This window comes from Ranitomeya imitator, chromosome 3, assembly GCF_032444005.1.
Source record: "Ranitomeya imitator isolate aRanImi1 chromosome 3, aRanImi1.pri, whole genome shotgun sequence".
In the NCBI taxonomy this organism is placed as follows: domain Eukaryota; kingdom Metazoa; phylum Chordata; class Amphibia; order Anura; family Dendrobatidae; genus Ranitomeya; species Ranitomeya imitator.
In genome coordinates, this window is record NC_091284.1 from 320,197,496 (window position 1) to 320,216,787 (window position 19,292).

The following is a 19,292-nucleotide window of genomic DNA, read 5'->3' on the forward strand; positions in this document are numbered from 1 at the left end:
ACTCAGGTCGGCTTATACTCGAGTATATACGGTAATAATAATAACGTGACACCTGCAGACCAATTCATCTAAGTCTGCAATCCAAACGGCGCGCCTTCCCTTCCGATCTCTGCCATGCGCCCAAACAGTGGCTTACCCCCACATATGGGGTATCAGAACACTCAGGACAAATTGCACAACAACTTTTGGGGTCCAGTTTCTTCTGTTACCCTAGGTAAAATAAAACAAATTTGAGCTGAATTAAATTTTTGGTGAAAAAAAGTGAAATGTTCACTTTTTCGTTTTTTTTTTAAACATTCCAAAAATTCCTGTGAAACACCTGAAGGGTTAATAAACTTCTTGAATGTGGTTTTGAGTACCTTGACATGAGCAGTTTTTAGACTGGTGTCACACTTGGGTATTTTCTAACATATAGACCCCTCAAAGTGACTTCAAATGTGATGTAGTCCCTAAAAAAAATGGTGTAAAAATGAGAAATTGCTGGTCAACTTTTAACCCTTATAACTCCCTAACAAAAAAAAATTTTGGTTCCAAAATTGTGCTGATGTAAAGTAGACATGTGGAAAATGTTACTTAAGCATTTTGTGACATAACTCTGTGATTTAAGACACCAGGTCGTGTTTGGAGAGCCCCTGATGTGCCTAAACAGTGATAAAACCCCAATTCTAACTGAAACCCTAACCCAAACACACACCTAACCCTAATCCCAACCCTAACCACACCCCTAACCCGAACATGCCCCTAACCTTAATCCCAACCACACCCCTAATCCCAACCATAACACTAACCACACCCCTAACCCTGACACACCCTTAACCCTAATCCCAACAATAACCCTAACCACACCCCTAACCGTAATCCCAACCGTAAATGTAATCCAAGCCTCAACCCTAACTTTAGCCCCAACCCTAACCCTAACTTTAGCCCCAAATCTAACCCAAATGGGAGAATGGAAATAAATAGATTTTTTAAATTTTATTATATTTCCCTAACTAAGGAGGTTATGAAGGGGGGGGTTTGATTTACTTTTATAGCGGGATTTTTAACGGATTTTTATGATTGGCACCCGTCACACACTAAATGACGCTTTTTATTGCAAAAAATAGTTTTTGCGTCTCCACATTTTGAGAGCTATAATTTTTCCATATATTGGTCCACAAAGTCATGTGAGGTCTTGTTTTTTTGGGACGAGTTGACGTTTTTATTGGTACCTATTTTGGGCACGTGACATTTTTTGATCGCTTTTTATTCTGGTTTTTGTGAGGCAGAATGAACAAAAGCCAGCAATTCATGAATTTCTTTTGGGGGAGCGTTTATACCATTCCACGTTTGATAAAATTGATAAAGCAGTTTTATTCTTCGGGTCAGTACGTTTACAGCGATACTTCATTTATATTATTTTTTGTGTTTTGGCGCTTTTAAACGATAAAATCTATTTTCTATAAAAAATAATTCCTTTTTATCTTTTATTTTTTTGCTGATAATGCTGTATGGTGGCTCGTTTTTTGCAGGACAAGATGATGTTTTCAGCGGTACCATGTTTATTTATATCCGTCTTTTTGATCGCGTGTTATTCCACCTTTTGTTCAGCGGTATGATAATAAAGCGGGTTTTTTTTGCCTCTTTTTTTACGGTGATCACTGAAGGGGTTAACTAGTGGGACAGTTTTATAGGTCGGGTCGTTACGGACACAGCGATACTAAATGTGTACTTTTATTATTTTTTTTATTTAGACAAAGAAATGTATTTATTGGAACAATATATATACCGTATATATTTTTTTCATTATTTAGGACTTTTTATTTTTTTTTTACACATGTAAATATATATATTTTTTTACTTTGTCCTAGGGTGGGACATCACTATATATTGTCAGATCGCTGATCTGACACTTGGCAAAGCACTGTGTCAGATCAGCAATCTGACAGGCAGTGCTCCAGGCTTGCCGACGCCTGCTCTGAGCAGCCGCTTGCAAACAACCTTCTTGCAGGATACGGAAGGAGCCACGTGGCCATTTTGGATCTGGGGCCTGCAGGGAGGAGGAAGTAGGAGACCCTCTGAACAACGCGATGACATCGTGTTGTTCCGAGGGTCTCAGGGAAGAACGCAGGGTGCCCCCTCCCTGCGCGATGCTTCCCTATGCCGCCAGAACGCTGCGATCATGTTTAATCGCAGTATTCTGGGGGTTAATGTGTCGGGAGCAGTCCATGACCGTTCCTGACAGATAGTGTAGGATGTCAGCTGTAATAATCAGCTGACACCCGGCGGTGATCGGCCGCACTCCCCCCGTGAGAGCGGCCGATCGCCTATGACATACTATTCTGTCCATGGGAAATAGGGCCCGGGTCACATGGACAGGATAGTACGTCTAATTGCAGAAAGGGGTTAAATGCCGCTGTCAGCGTTTGACATTGGCGTTTAACTAGTTAATAGCGGCGAGTGAATCGCGATTCCACCCACTGCTATTGTGGGCACATGTCAGCTGTTCAAAACAGCTGACATGTCCCGGCTTTGATGCGGGTGTAGGAGTGGTGCTGTTATGGACAGTAGGAACATGCTGCCACTTTAAGAGACAGCACCCCCTTGTCTGGTGTGATGGAATGTTCTGCTCCCCCCTGCAATAGACTGTGTAAAATGAACTGCCCTGTGCTAAGGGGAGGGGTTGAGCCTTGGGAGTGTGTGAGCTGTAGTTGCTGCAGAGAACGTCTGTGCTTGTAGCTGAGGAAGAGGACTCACAGTCTGGGACAGAGTGGACTTGTGAAATTGGACATATTCTTCGGGTGTAGCAAAGGTGGCTGTCCTGTGCTCGTTTTAGAGGTCACGAAGATACCGAGAAAGGGATTTACAGTTTCCAGGAGCACCTCCAGGACCCATAAGTAAGGAGAAGACCACATTTCACGGAGCAGAGAGCCGTGCACACCACCGTACTAGACTGCTGGGGCCCCCCGGGACTAGATTTGAGTCCCCAACATCACCGTGAGTTTGTTCCTGTTTTGTGCACATGTCAGGGCCTAGTGAAGGCTTCAATAGACAGAACATAGCAGCGGTGTGGCCTGCTTAGTAGAGGCCAGGGAGGCTATACGTACGAGTAGCATCATTCTTTGTTTATTGTTTGCATTTGCTTGTGTGACGTATATGGAGTCTGTCATAGTTGGAGCACCGTACTATTTGACGGCCCAGCTAAAGAATACAACTCTTGTAAATTATCTTTTGCCATTGCATACCCCTGTTTGCACCTTCCTGATCCACTTCATTCCTTGCCTTCCAATAAAATTTACCCTTTTTTGTTTGCACCTCATCTTGTGTACAGTAGTCTCTCTGCACAATGGTGGTTCTCCGGCCATCGCTTCACGGGCTCACCGCCGAAGCCCATATCAAAGCAGGGTATCTGGCCTCGGACGTAGTATCCCATCCGAGGTCAGAAAGGGGTTAATAAAGGTTATTTTTTAAGGGTTCTTTTTTGTTTCTATGTTTTTTTGCTAGTACTGTACAACGCAGTGCTTTAAACACAGGGCAAGTGCGTTGCAGCCAAAACGATGCTATTCCTGATAGTGAGCACGTACCCTTAGAGCTACAAAATCAACTTAATTCTTTTAACTAGAATTCTAATTATCTTGCAAAATTTGAGTTTTAACCCCTTAACCACCGGAGCCCTTTTCATTTTTCGCTCCGTTTCTTTCCAGAACCATAACTTTTTTATTTTTCCGTCAATACGGCCATGTGAGGGCTTATTTTTTGCGGGACAAGTTGTACTTTTGAACGATATCATTGGTTTTACCATGTCGTGTAAAAGAAAATGGGAAAAACATTTCAAGTGCGATTAAATTGCAAAAAAAGTGCAATCCCACACTGGTTTTTTGTTTGGATTTTTTGCTAGGTTCACTAAATGCTAAAACTGACCTGCCATTATGATTTTCCAGGTCATTATGAGTTCATAGACACCAAACATGTCTAGGTTCTCTGATCTAAGTGGTAAAAAAAATTCCAAAGTTTGCTAAAAATAAATAAATAAATAAAAACTGCGCAATTTTCTGATACCCGTAGCGTCTCCATTTTTCATGATCTGGGGTCGGGTGAGGGCTTATTTTTTTGCGTACCGAGCTGACTTTTTTATTTATACCACTTTTGTGCAGATACGTTCTTTTGATCGCCCGTTATTGCATTTTAATTCAATGTCACGACGACAAAAAAAAACGTAATGCTGGCATTTCAAATTTTGCAGTTTTGATTTTTTTTCTCGCTACGCCGTTTAGCAATCAGGTTGATTCTTTCTTTTCTTGATAGATCGGACGATTCTGAACGCGGCAATATCAAATATGTGTAGGTTTGGATTTTTTTTTTGCTTTATTTTGATTAGGGTGAAAGGGGGATGATTTAGGCCACATTCACACGTTGCGTCCTGTCCTGCGGGTTCTCCCGCAGCGGATTTGATAAATCTGCAGGGCAAACCCGCTGCGGTTATCCCTGCAGATTTATCGCGGTTTGTCCTGCGGGTTCCGCTGCGGGATTTTACCCCTACTATTGATGCTGCATATGCAGCAATATGCAGCATCAATAGTAGTGTTAAAAATAAAAAAATAATTATATACTTACCCTCTGATGTCCCGATCTCCTCGGCGCTGCTGGCGGCGGTCTGGTTCCAAAGATGCTGGGCGACCAGGACCTTCGTGACGTCACGGTCATTTGACCGCGACGTCACCGCAGGTCCTGGTCGCATAGCAAACCTGAGACCGGACGGCCGCGTGCAGCGCAGAGACTTCAGAGGTGAGTATATCATGATTTTTTTTATTTTAATTCTATTTTGCTTTACTCAAATATGGTTCCCGGGGCCTGGAGGAGAGTCTCCTCTCCTCCACCCCGGGTACCACCCGCACATTATCCGCTTACTTCCAGCATGGGGGGCACAGCCCCATGCGGGAAGTAAGCGGATCAATGCATTTCTATGGGTGCAGAATCGCTGCGATTCTGCACAAAGAAGTGACATGCTCCTTTTTTTCCGCAGCAATTCCGCGCGGTTTTTCCCGGGATTTTCCGCAATGTGGGCACAGCGGTTTTTGTTTTCCATAGGGTAACATTGTACTGTACCCTGCATGGAAAACTGCTGCGGACCCGCAGCGGCAAAATCGCGGCGGTTCCGCGGTAAAAACCGCATAGTGTGAACATACCCTTAAACTTTTATATTTTTAAACACTTTTTTTTTTATTTTGGCATGCTTCAATAGCATCCATGGGAGGCTAGAAGAATCCAGTACTCGATCGCCTCTTCTACATAGAGGTGACGCACAGATCACCTCTATGCAGCAGAATTACAGGTTTGATTTGAGCGCAGACCACAGGGTGGCACTCATAGCAATCTGCCATTAACAACCATAGAGGTCTCGAGGAGACCTCTGGTTGTGATGGCAACGCACCGCTGCCCCCCGATCACGTGACGGGGGTCAGCCGTGCGCATACTTCCGGCCGCGTGGCTGGCAGCGCTCATTAAATGCCGCTGTCCGAGTTTGACAGTGGCATTTAACTAGTTAATGGGCGCAGGCGGATCGCGATTCCGCTCGCGCCCATTGCTGGCATATGTCAGCTGTTGAAAACAGCTGACATGTCCGGCTTTGAGGTGGGCTCGCCGCTAGAGCCCACCTCAAAGCGGGGGATACTGCCTGCTGACGTATTATCCCGTCAGCTGGCAGAATGGGGTTAATTATACCACGTGACATCAGCATCTTAAAACTATTTTCTATCACGGCACGTATACTGTAGTTTAAAAGCAGGACAATTTTTAAAGCTTAACTAGATGAAATAAATGGTCAAGTTATCACCCCTTCATGACCCAGCCTATTTTGACCTTAATGACCTGGAACGCTTCAACGGATCCTAGCGATTCTGATTTTTCGTTACATATTGGGCTTCATGTTAGTGGTAAATTTCGTTACATATTGGGCTTCATGTTAGTGGTAAATTTAGGTCAATAATTTTTGCGTTTATTTGTGAAAAAAATCGGAAATTTGGAGAAAATTTTGAAAATTTCGCAGTTTTCAAATTTTGAAGTTTTGTTCTGTTAAATCAGAGAGTTATGTGACACAAAATAGTAACTAAATAACATTTTCCACATATCTACTTTACATCAGCACAAATTTGGAAACATTTTTTTGGTTAGGAAGTTACAAGGATTTAAAGTTGACCAGCAATTTCTCATTTTTACAACATAATTTACAAAACCATTTTTTTTAAGGGACCACCTCATGTTTGAAGTCAGTTTGAGGGGTCTGTATGGCTGAAAATGACACCATTCTGAAAACTGCACCCCTCAAGCTGATCAAAACCACATTCAATAAATTTTTTAACCTTTCAGGCGTTTCACAGCAGCAGAAGCAACATGGAAGGAAAAAAATGAGCATTTAACTTTTTAGTCACAAAAATTTTCTTTTAGCCTCAATTTTTTCATTTTCACTTGGGCAACAGGATAAAATGGATCCTAGAATTTGTTGGGCAATTTCTCTTGAGTACTCCGATACCTCATATGTGGGGGTAAACGACTGTTTGGGCGCACGGCAGGGTTCAGAAGGGAAGGAGCGCCATTTGACTTTTTGAATGGAAAATTAGCTCCAATCGTTAGCAGGCACCATGTCGCTTTTTGGAGAGCCCCTGTGTGCCTAAACATTGGAGGTCCCCCACAAGTGACCCCATTTGGAAACTAGACCCACCCAAGGAACTTATCTAGATGTGTGGTGAGCACTTTTTACCCCCAAATGCTTCACAGAAGTTTATAATGCAAAGCCGTGAAAATAAAAAATCATTTTTTTTTCCCCTCAAAAATGATTTTTTAGCCCACATTTTTTTTTATTTTCACATGGGTAAAAGGAGAAATTGGACACCACAAGTTGTTGTCCAGTTTGTCCTGAGTACGCTGGTACAACATATGTGAGAGGGAACCACTGTTTGGGCACACTTCGGGGCTCGGAAGGGAAGTAGTGACGTTTTGGAATGCAGACTTTGATGGAATGGTCTGCGGGCGTCATGTCGCGTTTGGAGAGCCCCTGATGTGCCTAAACAGTGGAAACCCCCAATTCTAACTCCTACCCTAACCCCAACACACCCCTAACCCTAATCCCAACCCTAACCACAAACCTAACCCTAATACACCCCTAACCCTAATCCCAACCCTTACCCTACCCCCAACCCTAACCCTAACTTTAGCCCAACTCACTTTAGCCCAACTCTAACCCTAATGGGAAAACTGGGGAGGGAGGTGGTGATCACCTCCTACCCCCGGGGAAGGGGGGGTAATCGGCGGAACAGGGGGGGAGAGATCGGCGGGACAGGGGGGAGAGATCGGCAGGACAGGGGGGAGAGATCGGCAGGACAGGGGGGAGATCAGCGGGGAGATCAGCGGGCAGTGGGGCGATCTGTGGGATCACTTGGGCGGGTTGGTGATCACTGGCGGCAGGAGGGGGCTGTCAGGAGCGGGGGGGGGGCTGAGGAGATGCAGCAGCAGATGGAGAGGGAGCCAGCAGCAGCAGGCGGGTGACAATCGGGGAAGGGAGTGGAGTGTCATGATCTGTACTTTTATCCCTGTCCTGTATTTTGTATAACATGTTATGATGTGATGCGACTTCTCTTTCGTTGTATTTACTGTACATTTTGCAATGTCATGGGGTGTATGTAACTAACCTGTCTCCTTCCCCCAATACTTGCAGCCCTGAGCTATAATGTAATTAAGCTTTGTCCACACCACTAGGGAAGGAATAGCCATTCTTTCTCACAGCAGGTGGCTAGTCAAATGTAAATACTACCTAGACTGCCTGGAGCCCACCAGTCTAGAATCTTCTGGTGGACCCAACCATTGAATAGAAGGTGTGACCCCCCTTCATGGGCGGATCCCAGGAGCTCAGACAATCCATTCTTATTGTGAGATCAGATGTGAGTTGATCCTTGAAGGAGAAGGAGTGGGGATTCTTAGCTGAGGCAAGACCCCATGTCCATCTGGGACTGCGGAAGCGAACGGGGCGAGACTTGAGCTGAGGACATATGTCGTTTGTGAGATTGTTTTGGGATCTATTTGACTCGTGTGTGGACTATTGCTTTGTTACCTGGCACAAGGATTATCGGGAGGTGCCCCCGAACCTGTTCCATTGGACTAATTGTGGACTCTTTAGATTTACCTGCATGTGTTATTCCAGCGTTCTTGATAATAAATCTGTTGAATCATCCCTCGGCCTGTTGTCCCTTCTTGCTCTGCCGTACACCCCGTCACATGGAGGGTGTGGAATCGGACGGCGGGGGGAGCGGAGGGCAGCAGAGGGGAGAGCACCTGGCGGCGGCGATGGTGGTGAGTCGGTGGCAGGGCAGCAAGCAGGCACATCGGTCTCCAGCTCCCACGGACGGGATGAGGCTGGAGAGCGATGGCAGCCATAGCTTACTCCACCCCTCCACATCTGATTGGAAAGGTAGCGTCACATGGATGCTAGCGCCAATCAGATCTGGGAGGTGACAAAAAGGTCACCAGAAGCGATAGTAGTCACACGGGGCAAAGCTACCCCCCCTGGGCTCAAGTACAAGTCCCCCTGTACCTGCTGGTCAGGTGACATTTCAGTGACCACGGTCACCTGACCAGCAAGAACGTGATCCCTATGACACATACGCTGCATCACATGTCGGATTGGCACTGACTTTCATGACGCATTCGCTGCGTCAGAGGTTGGGAAGAGTTTAATGAATATTAAAAGTATATTTTTTAAGGGTTCTTTTTTGTTTCTATGGTTCTTTGCTAGTACTGTACAACGCAGTGTTTTAAACGCAGGGCAAGTGCGTTGCGACCAAAACGCTGCTATTCCTGATTGTGAGCACGTTACCCATAGATCTAAAAAAAACAATCAACTTAATTCTTTTAAATAGAATTCTAATTATCTTACAAAATTTGTGTTTTAATTATACCACATGACATCAGCATCTTAATACTATTTTCTATCACGGCACATATACTGTAGTTTAAAAACAGGACAATGTATAAAGCTTAACTAGATAAAATAAATTGTCACGTTACCAATTTCAGGTGTCACAGGGTTTACTTTGGTCAGATCATCATACAAATGAAGACCTTCTTCATCAGTTAACAGCGCCTTTACCTCTTCAACAAGTGACTTCTCACAATCAACAGAATGTTTTCTTTTCAATCCATTTAACTGAAAAATAAAGAGCAAGAATAAAATAATATTCTTGTTCAGAGTGTATATGCTGTAACCACTGTAGTGAGGCTTTGTCGACAGACCAGAACGAAAAGCAGCTGTTGGCATGAATTTAAAGGAAGCGGGAGGATTGCTGCCAATCCAGGAGAAATTCTTGTTTGACAGAACAGGCAGGTAGCTAACACGTATGAAAAGAAAACCCGAAAGTCGCTGATAACCCCTTTAAAGTGATTCTCTTGACATTCCACAGTATAAGTGCAATTACCTGATAAACTTTTTTATTGTTTACAGTACAGTAGTTACTTGAATTTTAAAATAATTTTACTCTTATTGAACTGGAAACCAGCTCTCCATGGACTGACTTGATTATTCATGATAAAACCATTTACGTATACACTGCAACCAAGAAGACGAGGAAGGGGTGTACAAAGAAACAGCTTGAACCAATGATGAGACAGGAGATTTATCTCCGACTATGCCAGACTTCCTGCAGGCATACCTCCCAACTTTCAAAGCTGAGAAAGAGGGAAAAATTACGCATAGTGTGCCACAGCGAATAAAGGCCATGCCCATGGTGACACCCCAATGCATGCCCATTTACCATTTCTTTCTCCCAGCTGCATCATGGACAGTTGGGACTAGAGATGAGATGCTTGATTCATGGGACTCCGGTCCAGCATCCAGTATAGTGGTGCCTAGATGGGAGGCCATAAATCTCCTACCTTCCAGTGTGGCTTTTGATTAGCCAGAGTTTGCGGGACGTCATCTGTGTGTCCTGCTCATCTCTAGTTGGGAACTGTGGATTTATTTTTTGCTCCTTCATTCACAGTCGGTGCAGCCTGAACTTTCTCATCCTTATGTAGCGTCACTATACAATAATCTTCTCAGATGTATTTTATTATGTCTTTTCCGCTTATTTGATGTGTTTTAGTGCCGATGTAAAGCCACATTTTTAAGTGCTTTTTATAGTCACGAAAAGCTTTGATTCTGCACTTGAGGGCTCATACCCATCACTGCTAAGAACAATAATTATTCTGATGTGGTACCTGAAAAATTGGACGAGTGTCATGCGATTTTCATGTCCGCATGCAATGTGATTTCAACATAAGCTTTTATGTAGAGTAATTCTCTATGTCATTTAAAGATAGTTTTCCAAGGAAATATTCTTCACTAAATTCACATATATATTTTATAAATTAGATAGATATTAATGTGACAGATATATAATCAGTGCTTTGCTTGTGTAGCTTACTGTAAATGCATTTTTGTAATATCTGAAAAAAATGGCGTGGGATTCCCTGAAATTTTAATAACCAGCAGATGAAAACAGACAGCTGGGGGCTGATGTTTAGAGCCTGGAAGGGGGTAATAAATATGGAGCTTCGCAAGCTATTAAGCTATTATCAGCTCACAGCTGTTATTAAAATGGGGGACCCCCACCCCCCCCCCAAAAAAAAAAAAGACTCAGGGTCCCCCTATAATTAACCCCTTTACCTCGAAGGTGGTTTGCACGTTAAGGACAGAGCCGATTTTTACAATTCTGACCACTGTCACTTTATGAGGTAATAACTCTGGAACGCTTCAACTGATCCAGGTGATTCTGAGACTGTTTCTTCGTGACATTGTACTTCATGAAAGTGGTAAAATTTCTTTGATATGACTTACATTTATTAGTGAAAAAAATGAAAATGGAGAAAATTTAGCAATTTTCCAAATCTGAATTTTCATACACTTAAATTACAGAGATATGTGACACAAAATAGTTACAGTAAGTAACATTTCCCACATGACAACTTTACATCATCCCAATTTTGGGACGATTTTTTTTTTGTTAGGAAGTCATAAGGGTTAAAAGTTGACCAGCGAATTCTCATTTTTACATAATTTACAAAACCATTTTTTTTTTTATAGGGATCACATCACAATTGAAGTCAGGTTGAAGGTTTTACATGATGGAAGATACCCAAAAGTGACACCATTCTAAAAACTGCACCCCTCTAGGTGCTCAAAACCTCATTAAAGAAGTTTGTTAAACCTTCAGGTGCTTCAAAGGAATTTTTGGAAGGAAAAAAAAAGTTCATTTTTTTTTTCTAAACAAAAAAACACTTCAGATCCAAAAAATTTTATGAATGGACCCCAAATTTTGTTGTGTAATTTCTCTTGAGCATGCCAATACCCCATATAAGGGAGAAAACCATTGTTTGGGTGAACGGCTGAGCTCGGAAGAGAAGGAGCGCCATTTGATTTTTAGAATGTAAAATTTTAGAATGTAAAATTTTCTGGAACAATTGGCTGACGCCATGTCAAGTTTGGAGAGCCCCTGATGTGCCTAATCAGTGAAAAAAAACCACAAGTGACACCATTTTGGAAATTGACTCCTCAGGGAACTGATCTAGGTGTGTGAGGAGCACATTGAACCCTCAGATGCTTCATAGAAATTTATAACGGTGAGCTGTAAAAATGAAAAAAATAAAAATTCCCCACAAATATTCTTTTAGTACAAAATATTGCATTTTCATAAGAGTAACAGGAGAAATTGCACCAATTTGTTGTGTAATTTCTCCTGAGTATGCCAATACCCCATATGTGGGGGAATACTACTGTTTGGGTGCATGGCAGGGTTCGAAAGGGAAGGAGCATCATTTCACTTTTTGAATGTAAAATTTCCTGGAATCATTAGCGGACGTCATGTTCCATTTGGAGAGCCCCTGACATGCCTAAACCGTGGAACCCCCCTCAAGTGACACGAATTTGGAAACTAGACCACTCAAGTAATGTATTCAGATGCGTAGTGAGAATCTTGAACCCCCAGATGCTTCACAGAAGTTTATAATGTTGACCCGTGAAAATAATAAAATCACATTTTCTTCACAAATGTTATTTTAGCCCCAAATTTTACATTTTCGTAAGAGTAACAAGAGAAATTGTGCCATACAATTTGTTGTGCAATTTCTCCTGAGCACGCCGATACCCCATGTGTGGGGGAATACTACTTCTGAAGCAAAGTGCAAAGCTCAGAAGGAATGAGGCGCAGTACTGGAGTTCAGATTTTGCTGTAATGGTTTGAGAGTGCCATGTCACTTTGGCAGAGTCCCTGAGGTCCCAGAACCACAGAAACCCCCTATATGTGAACTCATTTTACAAACTACACTCCCCAATAAATTCATCTAGTGGTGCAGTGATCATTATAACACCACATGTGCCTCACAGAATTTTATACCACTGAGTGGTGAAGAAAGAATAAATTACATTTTTACCACTAAAATGTTGTTTTAGCCCCAAGTTCCTAATTTTTCTAAGGGCTAATAGGAAGTTTTTTTTTTAACAACAACTAGGTCCATTTTTTCTTGAGTGCGCCAATACCCTACATGTAATCAGGAAATATTTTTCAGGCACAGTGCAAAGCTCAGAAGGCAAGGAGCGCTAGATTTTACTGTTATGGTTTGCAGGTGCCATGACCCACTGGGAGAGACGATGAGGTGCCAGAACAGCAGAACCCCCCATAATTGACCCCCATTTTACACACTACACCTCTGAATTATTTCATCTAGGGGTGCAGTGATCATACTGACACCACGGGTGTGTCCAAGAATTTTTGACCATTGGACTGTGAAGAAAAAATAACCACATTTTTAAACCCCCAAATTTGGTTTTAGCCCCAGATCTTACATTTTCACACAAGAAGTGGGTACAAATGGCACACAAATTTGTCCCACAATTTCTACTGAACGTGGCAATACCCCATATGTGCTGTACAGTACTACTTAGCCATACGGAAAGATTCAGAAGGAACAGAGCCTCCAGGAGCGCAAATTTTCCTAGAACAGTATGCAGACTCCATATACAGAGCACCAAATTGCTAGAAGAGCAGAATCCCCTCAAGAGACCCCATTTTGGAAACTATGGCGTAGTGACAATTTTGACTCCATGGGTATTTTCCAGAAACAAGCAGAAATGAATGTTTCTGACTGAAAATTTCAAACTGCCGTTGCAGTCAGGGCTCTGGAGTTGGTAAGACAAACCTCCGACTCCTCAATTTCCATGACACAGACTCCCTCATACATGGCTCATGTTTAAGTGATACATTTACTGTAGTGAAATGGTAACATCAGGCTTTTAATCATTATTATGATACAATAATCAAGCCATTTATATAGAACATAAATTATGTTTATTGGGAAACAACTTTAAAACAAAAAAACTTGCATATTTTCAAATTATACACTATGCAGTGAGTGGAAATTTTTTTTCAACAAAAACGTACTGAATAGCATTTGTGAAGTATATGAATTTGTTCTGAGAAATAGTATTGCCTCCATCAAATCCTCCTTCATAGAGGACCTCAAATCTGACCTAATTTTTTTAAGGCTACAGAACGACCTCTCTACACTAATTTGGGTTGGTGGCAAAGCAGTAACCACAAGGGCAACATCTCTAACAATTTGAGGGTATAAACGAATTGCCTCGTGCACAGTCAGTTTTGATGAACAACAGAACTCTTCAACTTTGAGAGCAAGTGAAAAAAATTTCTGAAATATGGGTCAATCTGTTTTCTATGGGAGAAGAATATTTTTCCCAGTGGCCACGCTTTGCCTGGTCCAAGTCATCCAAATACTTTTCGAAATTAAACTCCTCATCTGATGAGGATGAAGAAACGGCAGCAACACTCGCTAGTGTGAGGTCGGCCTTATAGTAATGTGCCCCATGCTGGTCCCCATTTTGTAGTAATGTGCCCCATGCTGGTCTCCATCTTATAGTAATGCGCCCCATGCTTGTCCCCATCTTGTAGTAATGTGCCCCATGCTGGTCTCCATCTTATAGTAATGTGCCCCATGCTGGTCCACATTTTGTAGTAATGTGCCCCATGAGGGTCTCCATCTTGTAGTAATGTGCCCCATGCTCAGGGGCGGACTGGGCCGGGTGGCAGGAATGCATATGCCCCCCGGGCCGGTGCCTGAGCAGCTGGACAGGGCCGCTGGAGGACCGGCAGCGATTTTAATACATAGCGCATTCCGCCAGCCGGCCCTTTAAATCTTGTAAAGACAGGTCCTGTGTGCGCGCGCGCGCATTGCCGGCGCTGAGAAGCGCCGCGGCGGCCGTGCTAGTGCACGAGCACGGCCGCGTTCCTAGGTCCTGCGCGCGCTCGTCTGCTGCCTGTGCCAGCGCGGGCACGCAGGAGATCAGACCACGCGCACGCATTGAAAGATTTGAAATGTCCGGCGTGCATAGGGCGCCTCCACCTAACTGTGTGTGTGTCTGACGCTGGCCGGCCTGCACCAGCGTCAGAGAAAACTGCTCACCAACCTGGGATCCTCTTCACCGCCGACGCTGGACAGGACCAGACCCACCTCAGCCCTTCATCCTCCCGAGTCCCGCCCGACCTCACCAGGGACCTGGGTGAGTCCCAAGATGAATTTTTTTAATGTATATACAGCAGTTGCACCTATATAATGTGTATAGACTGCTATATATACACATTATATAGGTGATACTGCTGTGTATAATCACTATACTACCTATATAATGTACGTATAGCAATCTATATCTTATATAGGTGACAGCTACTGATGCATATATACCTTATATAGGTAACACTGGGGTGTGTTTATGTTTGTGTATATATATATATATATATATATATATATATGTACATGTATACACAACAGCAGTATCATCTATATAACATATATACATCAGTAGCAGTATTGCCTATATAACATATAGACTGCTATACGTAAATTATATAGGTGGTATAGTGATTATATACAGCAGTTGCACCTATATAATGTGTATAGACTGCTATATATACATTATATAGGTGATACTGCTGTATATAATCACTATACCACCTATGTAATGTACGTATAGCAGTCTATGTTATATAGGTGACACTGCTACTGATGCGTATATACCTTTATATAGGTGACACTGGGGTGTATGTGTATATATCACACCACTGTATACACAGCAGTATCACCTATATAACGTATATACACATCAGTAGCAGTATTGCCCACATATACAAGATACAGACTGCTATATATACACATTATATAGGTGATACTGGCTGCTACTGCTGTATATAATCACAATATCACCTATATAATGTATATACAGCAGTCTATATATAGGCAATACTGCTACTGATGTGTAAATACATTATATAGGTGATACTGCTGTGTATATACTGTATATTGTTATATAGGCGATACTGGTGTGTGTGTGTGTATATATACACACACTTACATACATACACAGCAGTATCACCTATATATAATGTATATACACACCAGTAGCAGTATTGCCTATATAATGTATATAGACTGCTGCATATACACTATATAGGCGATACTGCTGTATATGATAGTATCGCCTATATAATGTGTATCCAACATTTGCAGTATCACCTGTATAATATGTAGACTACTGCATATACGTTATATAGGCGACACTGCTGTGTATAGTCGCAGTATATATCTATATATGTACACACACACACACACAAGATTGTGGCCCAATTCTAACGCATCGGGTATTCTAGAATATGCATGTCCACGTAGTATATTGCCCAGCCACGTAGTATATTGCCCAGCCACGTAGTATATTGCCCAGCCACGTAGTATACAGCACAGAGCCACGTAGTATATTGCTCAGTGACGTAGTATATTGCCCAGGCAGTTTTGTCACGGCAGCTTCCGGTCCCAGGGTTGGTATGAGCGCAGGACCTGTGATGACGTCGCGGTCACATGACCGTGAGGTCATGGCAGGTCCTTCTCCCATACCATCTTTGCCACCAGAACCTGCAACGGAAGAAGGCGGCCGGCGCGAGCGACTACGGAGGGTGAGTATAGCAGGTTTTTTTATTATTATTTTTAACATTACATTTTTTACTATTGATGCCGCATAAGCAGCGTCAATAGTAAAAAGTTGGGGACGCACAGGGTTAATAGCGGCGGTAATGGAGTGCGTTACCCGCGGCATAACGCGATCCGTTACTGCCGTTATTAACCATGTGTTAGCGGTGACCGGAGGGGAGTATGCGGGCGACAGGCACTGACTGCGGGGAGTAAGGACTGTGCCCGTCGCTGATTGGTCGCGGCAGCCATGACAGGCAGCTGGCGAGACCAATCAGCGAATCAATAACCGTGACAGACAGAAGAACAGACAGACAGACGGAAGTGACCCTTAGACAACAAATATATATATATATATATATATATGTTTCACCTATATAATGTATGTACAGCAGTCACAGTATCACATACAATATATAGGTGATACTACAACTATACACATCAGTCGCAGCATCAACTATATATTGTATATACAGTAGTTTCAATGTGATATATATTCAGCAGTCGCGGTGTCTCTTATGTGATGTATGCATCATAACATAGTATAATGCGGTCTTAAAAATATATATATATATAATTGTCTAAGGGTCACTTCCGTCTGTCCTTCCTTCTTTCTTTCTGTCACGGTTATTCATTCGCTGATTGGTCTCGCCAGCTGCCTGTCATAGCTGCCGCGACCAATCAGCGACGGCCACAGTCTGGGAAAAAATGGCCGCTCCTTCCTCCCCGCAGTCAGTGCCCGGCGTTCGCATAGTCCCCTCCGGTCAGCGCTCACACAGGGTTAATGGCAGCGTTGACCGCGGTGTAACGCACTCGGTTAACGCTGCTATTAACCCTGTGTGACCACCTTTTTACTATTCATGCTGCCTGTGCAGCATGAATAGTAAAAATATCTAATGTTAAAAATAATAAAAAAATAAAAAATAGTTATACTCACCCTCCGGTGGCCCCCCCGGATCAGGAACCGGCCTTTTCCGCTCCGCGCAACGCCCCGATGACCGCTCCATGCATTGCGGTCTCGCGAGATGATGACGTACGTTCTCGCGAGACCGCAATGCAATCTTCAGACCGGACCGCGCGCCAAGCATCGGGGAACAGACGCTTCGATCCAGAGGCTCCAGGAGGTGAGTATGTAACTATTTTTTATTTTAATTCTTTTTTTTTTAACAGGGATATGGTGCATACTACGTGACTGGGCAATATACTACGTGGCTGGACAATATACTACGTGACTGGCCAATATACTACGTGATTGTGCTGTATACTACGTGACTGGACAATATACTACGTGGCTGGGCAATATACTACGTGGCTCTGTGCTGTATACTACGTGGCTCTGTGCTGTATACTACGTGGCTCTGTGCTGTATACTACGTGGCTCTGTGCTGTATACTACGTGGCTCTGTGCTGTATACTACGTGGCTCTGTGCTGTATACTACGTGGCTCTGTGCTGTATACTACGTGGCTCTGTGCTGTATACTACGTGGCTCTGTGCTGTATACTACGTGGCTCTGTGCTGTATACTACGTGGCTCTGTGCTGTATACTACGTGGCTCTGTGCTGTATACTACGTGGCTCTGTGCTGTATACTACGTGGCTCTGTGCTGTATACTACGTGGCTCTGTGCTGTATACTACGTGGCTCTGTGCTGTATACTACGTGGCTCTGTGCTGTATACTACGTGGCTCTGTGCTGTATACTACGTGGCTCTGTGCTGTATACTACGTGGCTCTGTGCTGTATACTACGTGGCTCTGTGCTGTATACTACGTGGCTCTGTGCTGTATACTACGTGGCTCTGTGCTGTATACTACGTGGCTCTGTGCTGTATACTACGTGGCTCTGTGCTGTATACTACGTGGCTCTGTGCTGTATACTACGTGGCTCTGTGCTGTATACTACGTGGCTCTGTGCTGTATACTACGTGGCTCTGTGCTATATACTACGTGGCTCTGTGCTGTATACTACGTGGCTCTGTGCTGTATACTACGTGGCTCTGTGCGTAGCTGGGCAATATACTACGTGAACTACGTGGCTGGGCAATATAATACGTGGCTAAAGAGCACCATGTAAATGGACCTGTGGTCGATCATGGGCACTTCGGCGCCATTCACATGTGGCTCTTCAAATAACGCCTTTAAGAGGAGTGTTGAAGGGCAGGACAAAGTATAGCAAAATTCACTGATTGGGGGTGGGGAGTGTTTGAGTATGTGGACTGGTGGGGTTTTTTGTGGCAGGACTGCTTTTTTGTCCCTGTCCGGCCCTGTGTGTGTGTGATTATACAGTGGGATTGTGCGTGTGTGCACTATATATACAGTGGGGCTGTGCGTGTGTCAATTATACATTGGGACTGTGCGTGTGTTAAGGATGGGCCGCTACTCATGGGCCACTGCTGTGTACTTGCCCCCCAGGCTAAAATTTGCCAGTCAGCCCCTGCCCATGCTGGTCTCCATCTTAGGCCGGCGTCACTCAGCGTATAAAAATACGGTCCGTAATTTACGGCCGTAATACGCTGAAAAGTCCCCAAAATAGTGGTCCGTATCTCCTCCGTAGGCAGGGTGTGTTAGCGTATTTTGCGCATGGCATCCTCCGTATGTAATCCGTATGGCATCCGTACTGCGAGATTTTCTCGCAGGCTTGCAAAACCGACATACGGACATACAAGGGATCCATGTGCTCAAAAAATAATAAAAACATATGTACTGTCTAATTATATATATATATATATATATATATATATATATATATATATATATATATATATATATATATATATATATATATATATATATATATATATATATATATGTATATATATTAATATTTCATCCAGCGCGAGATAGCTTAAAAGCCGGTAATTCAATTGCCGGCTTTTGCTATCTCCTTCCAAAACCCAACATGATATGTGACATGGTTTACATACAGTAAACCATGTCATATTCCCATTTTTTTTTGCATATTCCACACTACTAATGTTAGTAGTGTGTATGTGCAAAATTTGGCCGTTCTAGCTATTAAAGGGTTAAATGGCGGAAAAAATTGGCGTGGGCTCCCGCGCAATTTTCTCCGCCAGAGTAGTAAAGCCAGTGACTGAGGGCAGATATTAATAGCCTGGAGAGGGTCCACGTTATTGCCCCCCCCCTCTGGCTAAAAACATCTGCCCCCAGCCACCCTAGAAAAGGCACATCTGGAAGATGCGCCTATTTTGGCCCCTCTCTTCCCATTCCCGTGTAGCGGTGGGATATGGGGTAATGAAGGGT

The 19,292-nt window shown here is 43.4% G+C and overlaps 1 protein-coding gene across 3 annotated transcripts in view; it reads right to left on the reverse strand.

Annotated features, from left to right (window-relative positions):
- MYO19 (myosin XIX) overlaps positions 1 to 19,292 on the reverse strand; it is a 411,745-nt gene that overhangs the window by 384,143 nt on the left and 8,310 nt on the right. For 2 of the 3 annotated variants that reach the window (XM_069756628.1, XM_069756627.1), the window contains exon 2: positions 9,037 to 9,175. In XM_069756628.1, coding sequence (XP_069612729.1) covers positions 9,037 to 9,175 — 139 coding nt within the window. The remainder of the gene's footprint in view (positions 1 to 9,036; positions 9,176 to 19,292) is intronic. The other variant, XM_069756629.1, reaches the window with a different exon arrangement.